At 35.9% G+C, this 9,893-nt stretch overlaps 2 protein-coding genes across 3 annotated transcripts; both read right to left on the reverse strand.

Moving 5' to 3' along the window:
- Positions 1–303: 303 nt before the first annotated feature.
- On the reverse strand, positions 304–6,008 carry LOC139808401 (uncharacterized). Of its 2 annotated transcripts, none has more exons than XM_071770334.1 (9): positions 5,678–6,008; positions 4,398–4,814; positions 2,988–3,050; positions 2,858–2,902; positions 2,734–2,781; positions 2,492–2,647; positions 1,623–1,983; positions 862–1,303; positions 304–748 (listed from the first exon to the last, which is right to left on the reverse strand). In XM_071770334.1, exons 1-9 carry the CDS (start codon positions 5,727–5,729, stop codon positions 515–517), a joined length of 1,818 nt encoding a protein of 605 aa, XP_071626435.1. In that variant the 5' UTR covers positions 5,730–6,008; the 3' UTR covers positions 304–514. The 2 variants fall into 2 exon arrangements, with proteins under 2 accessions (XP_071626435.1, XP_071626425.1); XM_071770324.1 differs by having other exon boundaries at positions 4,368–4,814.
- Positions 6,009–6,145: 137 nt separating this feature from the next.
- On the reverse strand, positions 6,146–9,885 carry LOC139808376 (intraflagellar transport protein 81 homolog). The gene is made up of 13 exons (XM_071770283.1): positions 9,642–9,885; positions 9,432–9,580; positions 9,036–9,147; positions 8,794–8,910; positions 8,649–8,708; positions 8,371–8,523; positions 7,990–8,268; positions 7,570–7,887; positions 7,345–7,486; positions 6,937–7,085; positions 6,787–6,867; positions 6,545–6,711; positions 6,146–6,409 (listed from the first exon to the last, which is right to left on the reverse strand). Exons 1-13 carry the CDS (start codon positions 9,744–9,746, stop codon positions 6,313–6,315), a joined length of 1,929 nt encoding a protein of 642 aa, XP_071626384.1. The 5' UTR covers positions 9,747–9,885; the 3' UTR covers positions 6,146–6,312.
- Positions 9,886–9,893: the final 8 nt, after the last annotated feature.

Consider the following 9,893-nt stretch of genomic DNA (forward strand, 5'->3'; position numbering starts at 1 on the left):
TCATCCGCATCCGCTTTCAGAACATCTGTTTCTCATTATATTGCTACTCACTTTTAGCTCAATATATTATATCTATCTCGCTTTTTTCTCTTTTCTACATTCTTTGTATTCCGAATGCAAAAATAGATATAAAATCAATTTAATTAGTGAGACAAACTTAAAACTTAAAAAATAATACTTTTGGAAATATTACGTATTATGTTTAATTAATAGAATTTTATTGTATATTTCTGTGACTCTTTTGTGATTTCAGGTAAATTCCAAGTTATATAAAACGGTCTTAAAATCAAGAGAACGCTTAAAAACTTGGCATGCTCGCATTTTATTTTTACATATAATATTTATTTGATCACACATTTTGTCAGAATCTTGAATCGGAATTAAATATACAAAGTATGTATTTATAATATGCAACATTGCAATGTCATTTTAATTATAGGCATGTTATAAGTATGAACAACTCTCTATCTATGCATTCTATTACATCGTCAAATTTGATATATTTACACTGAATTTAAATGTCCGGGTATGCCGTTCCGATTAAATCTTTTCCTCGGTATTTAAATTTCCGTGTTATTATGTTGAATTTTGTGCCTCCTAAGGATACAGGGCAATTTCCATCTGGTCTTGCGTAGAAGCAGACGGTGTAAAGTGCCATCTCCAATTCGGGTGAAGTTCCGACGAACATACTCGCAACCGGTTTGTCGTACCCATTGAATTTTGCATGCATCTTGATGACAGATCCCTTCTGCGAAAAGAAAAGATTGCACTAACGTTTATCCAATTCTCGATATTTGAATCGGTCGATATGATAAAGCAGAGATTTCGCAACTTAAGCTTTCTTTATCGAAAAATGCTTACATTTCCTAAATCTTTTTTCTTAATGTAGCCCAGATAGTCGATGTGCCTCTTCGTTTCTTCCGCGTTGAAGAAGATCCAATTGTGTAGCCCAAGTACCTCTGTACCCGAATCCACTTGTTTCGTTTCCGCCATAAAGACATGCTCGAATCCAGTACTGCCGATCCTACCCTGCCCACGCGAAAATAGATTGAACCAAATTCTTCTTAATATGTCCTTATAGTCATAATAATCCTGTCTCACGAATCCTTTATCTGCGAGAAAACGCATGGCAGCAGACATCACATTTGTACTTAGAAAAGTATCAACGAGGAGACTTTCTTCCTGTCTTTGAGCTGGACTAATGTACTCGTTTGTATGAGTATCTAATTGATAATTGTCGAATATTGAGAGGACTCTTTGAACCGTAGGAATCTGGAGAGCTTCAGGATTCACTGTAAGTAGCCTGCAATTATACAATGAAATGAATTAAAAAAGATATTGAGAGAAGAGAGCAGAAGGGGACATAAAAAGCGAATGTAAGTGGGAAAGATAATTAATAAATTTCGGCCGATGTATAACACAGAACAAATAAATATTGATATTCTCGATCATCTGTGATTTTACATCTAATAATAGTTTCTGTCAATTGTATATATTCCGCCTTTATGTTTTTGAATCATATGCCAATTACAACTCATTTAAAATGTTTTTCTAAAAAATTTTCTATATATCCTCATTTTTTTAAATTTTGCATATATTCTATTATCAGATATGATTTTTACGGTTGCGGAGCTTGATCCGTCAGGCTGCTGCTGGTGGTCTGCTTTTGCAAATTAACTGTTATATGTTGGTTTGCATTATTATTCGTCTCTTTGATGTAAAGCGCCTCGGAAAGCTTTTCTAAATCCTCGTCGGTGACGGTATTTCCTTTGCTATATGTCGGATTGCTGGAATACACTTTCTTAGTTGGGTCTGATACACGATCCGTAGCAGCTGCTGCTCCAGCGACGGCAGCAGCACCACCTGTTGCTCCAGCGGCGGCGGCAGCAGCACCACCAGTTCCCGGTGATGCTGGACGATTGGGCTGAGGAGATTGATCAGGTCGCGTTGGTGCTCCGGGCAGAGTCCTGCGTTCGTTTCCGCCTGATTCATACCCAAAGGATAATACATAAATCCCTCTGTTGTACTAAACTGTTTTTCAACTATATAAATTTTTACTGTAAGATTTATTGTGTTCGTACAAGAAAATATATCCAAGTATGCTTCCTCCCTGTTTTCCCCAGTTTTTATGAATTTTCAATCTGTTGTAGTATACATTTAAAAATACGTATCTTTTTGCAAGTGCTCTTACGTATATTAAAGAGGTAAAATTTCCCTTTGAAAAAATCGCCTTTCAAGTTTCTGATATGTATACATATTATCGAAGCAATAAGAAATATGCAAAAATACGTTGAACAATTTAATATACTTTTATATTATACTCTCAAAGGCATTTTATAACGGGGTATTCAGATTTTTCGAAAATGTTATATTTTTTCAGAAATATTTTCATCATGCACTAATTTTTGAGAACTCTAAAATCTATAACTAAATTAAAATTTATTTAAAACAATCGCCATACATCCCGTACTTGAATATTCTAAAAGAATACCTGGATATTCAGGTTGCCTCGGAAGACCTGTAGGTGAAGCAGACCCGCGTGTACCACCAGCGACGACATTAGCCCACGTTTGTCCACTTGAAGGTCTATTTGGACTGGAAGGACCGTTCTGACCCGCTCTGGCAGGTGGTATTGCAGTAGTAGATCCTGAAGATGTATTAGATTTCATTTGAGATTATTTTATTGTAGAAACTGCTGCGAATGTGTGAGCTAATGTATGTAGAGAAATTTACCAGGCGTTACATGGGGCTGTACGGTCGGCGCGGAAGTCGGCTTCGGTGCTATAAAATTTTAATATTTCATATAATACTTATATTTAAAATCTTGATTTCATATTAGTAATTATCAGATAGTAACCTGTACTCGTTGATCGAGGCAGTGGTTGAGGCGTATTTCTCGAGCCTGTAAAAATGAGTTAAACCGATTTTTATATGACAAAAAAATTTCAACGTTGTTTAAAATCCTTTAAATCGAATAATATAAGAACCTGCAACTGACGGCTGCGTCGGTTGAACCGGTATGTTTCCTGATACCGATGTTGGTCTTAAATCTAAAACATTCAAGACAACTCAATTCGTAAATATTCATTATACATGTATAATGCATGTCTTTTCATAAAATGTCAACATTATCGATATTTTATAAATTAAATCTTAATTCCTATATGTAATCTGATTTTCCTAGTCATTCTATATAATCATAAAATAATCATAAATGGGGGGGAATTCACAGCCGGCATTGGTGTACAATAATCTCGCAGTGGACTGAAAACAGGTAAGCGTGGCCATAATATTGACCGGCATTGGCGGTCCAAGGTTGGGGAGTGGTAACTAATGACTTGTGGCAGTGGCAGTGCGGAGGTCTTGCATTAGAATTGCTAAGGGCAGTGTCCGAATTTTATCCGGCATTGGCTCGGCCGTAGCGGCAGCTGGACGGCCCACCTAGTTTTTTAGAAAATACTTATAGACGGAGTACCTAATATGATAGCACTATATGACTACATCTTACACAACGTTATATCTTCCAAAATTTTTTAGCGCTTCTTAAAGCCAACAAAATAGCAAAACAAATTTGGTCAGAAACGTCTGATTCGCCTTTGAGCACTCGAATGTATATTTTTCGCCATGAGTGAGGGGCCAGTTGCACAGATGTTATTCTAGCCCTCACCACATACTAAACAACACAATCGAGCGCCTCAACATCAAAAAAAACAATCCACCACAAATTGTTGCTTTTTGTGCCGTAAGTAGAGGCGCGTAAACAAGTTTTCGAAATATAAGTTCGTAAACCATGACACTAATAAATACTTCATCTTTCGACCGTGAGCTACGCCTTGGATTAAAAACTAAGTAAAAAGAACGTGTTGACTCAGCTCTTTTGGTCTTAAATATTCTATGGACCGTGTCCTATCAGAATATGCAATTACGATTTTGTTTGCCGACCCTAACTGCAAAATAAACAAATTATTTATCTCCGCGTCAACCGTTATCTGCGACGTCGATAGGCTAAAAACTAAGTAAAGGAATTTGTTGCTAGGGTCTTTTGTTATTTAAATATTCTATGGGAACGTGCTCTACCAGAATATGCAACATATGATTTTGATTGCTCACCCCTACTGCAATAAACAAATTAGTTATCTCCGCGTCGACCGTTTATAAAATATTCACTTTTCAATTATTTTAACACTTTTATGTGTAGAATAATTAATTTATGCGAAAGCAAGCATCTAATTACATTTTAATCATTTCTTGCGATGTCTTTTCTTAAATATGAATGCATGTGAGTATGGAAATGTGAATTTAAGACTCGGGTATTCATCCATTTAAAAACCATGGCTCGCAAGGAAACGCTATTCGTACAAAGTGACCTGTGGGTGAATTGGGCCGCGTCCGATCACCATTAGTCGCCAATCCAGGTGTTCTCGATGGTTGATTTTGACCTGGTTCACCAGCACCCGTAAAATCCACAGCCCAATCCCGATAACTCTGACCATTTCCACCACCGACTCCCGGTTTGTTTGGCCTCGGAACGGCAATGTCCAGACCGACTTCGGTCCCTGGATTAGGTCGATTGGGTCGCGCGTTATTTCGTACATTTGGTCGAGTACCATCCACGCCAATTGCTGGTCCCGAGTTAGCGGTGCCTGTTACAACAGTTCCAGGGTTTGCAGCCGGCACCGTCGGGCCTCCGACAATTGTAGCCTTTGTCGGAGTTGTAACCGATTGTACGGACGTCGGTGTAGCGGTAGTCGTCGTCGTAGAAGTAGTAGTCTCTTTGTCCTTTTTCCAAAATTTCCATCCTGCTTCACTATTACCTGAAAGATTGATCAGAGTTATTGAAATCTTAAAAAAGTATGCACAAACAAAATCATTTAGCGTACGTAATATTGCTATACACCCGGTAAAAAATTCATTATTTCAATACATAATTATTAATCTCTATTCGTATATATAGAAAAAATAATAAATAGAGGAATCTAAAAATAATTAAAAGGATAATTTTCACATTGTATTTTTTATAAAAAGAAGTTTGAGGAAATGAGAAAAAAATGCGAATGTCTGGAAATAAAAACGAGAATTAATGTTATAGGAAAATAGAAATAAGACAAAGATTATATGTCGACAAATCTAGTCTGCTCGATATTGACACATTTAAAATTGGGTCGATATAATTTTTATCGAAAAGTTATGACCTTTTAAAATTGGGTCGATATAATTTTTAACGTTATTTATCACGTTTACGGGGTCATAATGGTCATTTGAGATATCGGTGTAATCAACGTTACATACGTTGTACATATGTATTTAATGATTAATTTCCTCTTTAACAGTAAGTGTGTTCGTTCTTTATTAAAATCTTTACATAAATTTCTCGAAATATAATTGTATTTCCTATCATAGTGTATCTATTACAAAAGTTATCTCGTTTCCATGATACATCGTATTGATTTCCCTCTGAATATAAAAACTCTCAGAACTATCGCAGTTTTATTCCGTTACAGATATGTCGTTTGAAATAATCCTCTTTTATAAAACGACCAAGTAATAGTTTTGTGCACATAAAAGATTCTATTTCACGCATATAAATTGATTCATGATGTACGTTTCACTTTTTCCTGATTCGTTTCTCGATAAATAGTTATGAAACATTCGATGAATTAATAAAGGAACAGCTTACCGACGTATAGCAAGAGCGTGACGAACAAAACGATGAAAACTTGATGTTTCATGATGATTGTTATGGAGACACTGACAGATCCCGAGTCGGTGCTTGTTTGCTTTTAAGAAAAGTTATGACCTTCGTAACTTGAGACTAAATTCTATTGTAGAGAGTTACGCACACACACATATACGTGAACGTGGTATATTCATTCGTGCGCGAACGAAGTCAGACTGCGTCTCCGTCAGCTCCGTCTACGATTTAATTGCCACGAGGCGAGCGGCTTTACTTTCCCCTGGCGTCACCGACACCTCACACATCGCAGCAATACGAATGTCCAGACTCTAATAGAGGTCGTCGCTTAAACGGTCACGGCAAAGGATGATGTCAGGTCTTAATCTTGAATTCAATTTTGTTAATTCTTGAAGGAAATCTCATACGCGTCACAAAAAACGTGATAAAGAGATATACAAATAGATATATAAATACGTAAAACACAGATTACTCCTTTTTAACGTACGTTGTACATATTTTTAACATATCGTGTATATTTTCTTTTATATTTAAAATATTTATTAAATTAAGACATTTATAAATATCTAGCATTCTATTAAAAATATGTCAAATAAATATTTAACAAGTGAATATTAATATTATTGCAACACAAGAGTTTCAGCGCCTCCTCTTCGCACAACTATGCCATCAGTCTGTTTACTTTCTTCTGCACATTGAATTTTACAAGAAAAGATTCTGAAACGTGCAAATATTTTGTTTTTATTAACATGGATTTATCAAAGATTCAAAGCTTTTTGCTATTAAGTTGTAAAGTATTCGCTAGACCAATACGTATTTGTTGAACATGTATATACAGAAAATATTGCTTACGATATGATATTATTCCATTGTTGCGTTTTATTCTCGTACTGCATGGTGTGTTCTTTTATCCTCTCTTGTTCCTTATTCGAATTTCTTAAAGTTTCTTCTTCTTTTACAATCGTATTATGTAATTCCTGTTTTAATGCTTGCCCTACGTTATTCAAACCATTGTTGGTCTGAAAAAGAAATATTGTTGTAAATGTATTAAGTACAATGATAGATATTATTTCCAATTAAAATTTAATATTTACTTTTGCTTCATTACGTAGCTTTTCTTCGGTATTCTTTATTTTTGCAATTTTTTCTTGTAATTCTTTCTTATCGTTGGTGTCCTACAGTGCAATAAGCAATATTATTTTAACGCGGTTAATCCATATTCTCCATACGTATATAAATTTTACCTGTAATAATTTGTTCTTTAGTCGTTTTGTTTCGGACAATAAATCGCTCGTCGTATTTTTCATAGTCATTTCTACCGTGTTATGACTTTTGCATGCTTTTTGATACCTCTCGTCAGTCTCACGTGATGCTTGCCGTAATGATTTCATATCTATATATAAGACATGCATAATTACTATACATAAGTAACAAATCTATAATAAATCTACAGTAGACTGAATTATGTATTTATTTATATAGAATAATAAAAAAGATTTTCGATATGTTTTACTATCTAATGATGGTATTCGCAAACAATGAATTTATTCGTACGAAAATGTAATTAACATAATTTCTCATTTTTCATATTAAAATTCAGATGCAAATAAACATTATTTAATTTTGCTTTGCAAAAAGAGCTTCGTTATTACCTCTTATGACTGGGGCAAGATTGGTTCGCAGAGCCAATATCGAATGAGACAATTGAGTATTTGTCACTAATGCATTATCCAGCGTATAACTTTCTGGAATTGTCACTTTAGATGTAACATTCGTTGTGTAAGAATGAGTTATCTGAAATCATAATACGAAGAGCATCGATACATATTTCATTATACTGATCTAGTTTAAGAAGATCCGGGAGTTTTTCAATCTACCTGTCCATCTAGAATAGCTGCTGTTCGATTAAGTACACCGCTTTCGGCTTTTAGACCCGCTATCTCCGCTTTGCAACGCTTGTACAATGTACCTTTGGTCTTCAAACGATTGATATACTTTTTCAGTTCCTCCGCTCTAGGTATTGATGTCTCCAATAAAGTTTTCGAATGATCCCGTTTCTCTTTCAATCGCGATTGCAATTCCTCCAAGGAACTTTCGATCTTTTCTAAACGTTCAAGAGCGTTGCGTTTCATATTTCCGACAGCAGCGGCCTGCTGCCTGAACGGTCCCATTTTATCGATATCGTTTTTAGATATCTAAAAATCAAGGTATTTGCAAGAGACAAATGAGACTTGCCGTACAACGTATTATCGTTAAATAAATTCCTCATATTCAAAACGTTCTTGACGCACACTCACTTTGGACTCCACCAAATCTTGTATGTCCTTTAATACCGCATCTAAATTGTTTCTCATGGTCAAAATTTTATCCGGACCCAAGTAAGAATATTCCTTGACCACCGACAACGCTCTCATCCGATTCTTCTTTGCGTTTAACTCAGACGGAAGCTTCTCCTTCACGATCGCCGATTGTACTGTCACTTCCTCTGTCAGATGTTGGATTAAGATCTGTGGTGTGAGCCCGGTGCTGTCGCGCTTCAAAGCGTGCAACTCGCGTTCGACTCGTTGAAGGGAGCTCTGGATATGTGTAAGATTAAGATTGCAAAGAGAATATAGAAGCATTTAGTCGCGACGTTAAATTTTCCCAAGAAATCTATAATTTTTCATAAGGAGATATACTTGTAAATCGGTGATAGTGTCCTCCTCTTGTTCTTTCTGCGATATCAGATCGCGTTCCTTGTCCCTTTCCGTTCGTAACAATTTGCAGGCATCAAGTAAATGCAACGCTGGCTCGGCCTTCGTTTTGATCCTGCTGATACGCGCTGTCACTGCCTGCGTTTATGACAAAAAATATCGATTCTAACATCAATGCCTAACCGATCGCGTTATCCCGAATTGGAGTTTGAAATATTTTTATACATCATGTAGCTAAAATTACAGAAACATCTGTTACACACCTCCTTTTCCTTTGCCATTGCTTGCAGATCCGTTGCGAGCTCAACGGCATTTTCAACATCCTGAATGAATGAGAAAAAATAATTCATCATTCGTGTATGGAAACGAGAGAGAAACGGGAGACAACATATACACAATTACACATACCTTCTTTCCTATCTCTCTTTCTTTATGAATTGTCTTAAATCTGTCGACGAGGGACAAGTACTGCTCGTGTAAAAGGGATATTTCCGAATCTCCCAGATACTCAGACGGGATGTCAAGCTAATAAGAATAATACTTTTCGTTTAGGAATTTTTGTTAGTCGGTTAATTTCCTTTTTTTATTATGTTATTTAATTATGCAAACGCATGGCACACGTGCTCGCGAAGCAATCTCGATATCTTTACCTTGACGAGAAACCGTGACAGATACGCTCTTTTCCGAACTACGTCGATATGCGTCAGGAGCCATGTCAATATAGGATGAATAATTTCGATTTCACCTCGAATTAAACCTTGTCTAAACGAAAGACAACGTTAGAAGTACCCGGAAAAAAATTTTTTTATATAATTATATATAAAAGATATCTACATGTGTCTTTTCTTTCTCTTTGATACTAAATACAATCGTTAGAATAATTTTTATCACCGCATTTTTAAAGAGTGCAAAAATCTACTTTTACTATCCTTTACTTTTATTTATATCTTTTGCATTATATATTTATTGTTTTATTTGTGTCTTTTGAAAGACACAAGAAAAATATTAACGCACTTCGCTCAAAGTATCTGAAATCTAATTGTCACCTAAATGTCACGGGATCCACATCGGGCTGGTAATTAAGTATTCGAAGGGCTGTTAAAATATATATGGAATTTTCTTCCGGCGAATCCAACTTGATATCGACATCCGAACCATCTTGCTGTTGTATCTTCATCAGAACACTGCATAATATCTGCGAGAAAAAGTGGAATGTTTTTCGAAAGTGCCGCGATGATAAAATAGCGGAAAGATACCTGCAATAAATCCTCGGCGTTTAAGGAGTTGAATCCGATCAGGTTGTAATTTCGTCCTAATAATTTATTTACTTCTGTCACGATAAATTTCACGTTTTCACTCATAATGAGCTTTTTCCGCAACGAGTCTCGCGCCCGTCTTTCCAAAAATGAAAAACGCCTTTCGAACTTGCCAAACACTTGTATACCTTGCGCTATAAACGTAATAATAAATGACCGAGTGCGTCCAGACCGATGGACGTTATAGCTTCG

The sequence above is a fragment of the Temnothorax longispinosus genome, chromosome 1, assembly GCF_030848805.1.
Source record: "Temnothorax longispinosus isolate EJ_2023e chromosome 1, Tlon_JGU_v1, whole genome shotgun sequence".
NCBI lineage: Eukaryota > Metazoa > Arthropoda > Insecta > Hymenoptera > Formicidae > Temnothorax > Temnothorax longispinosus.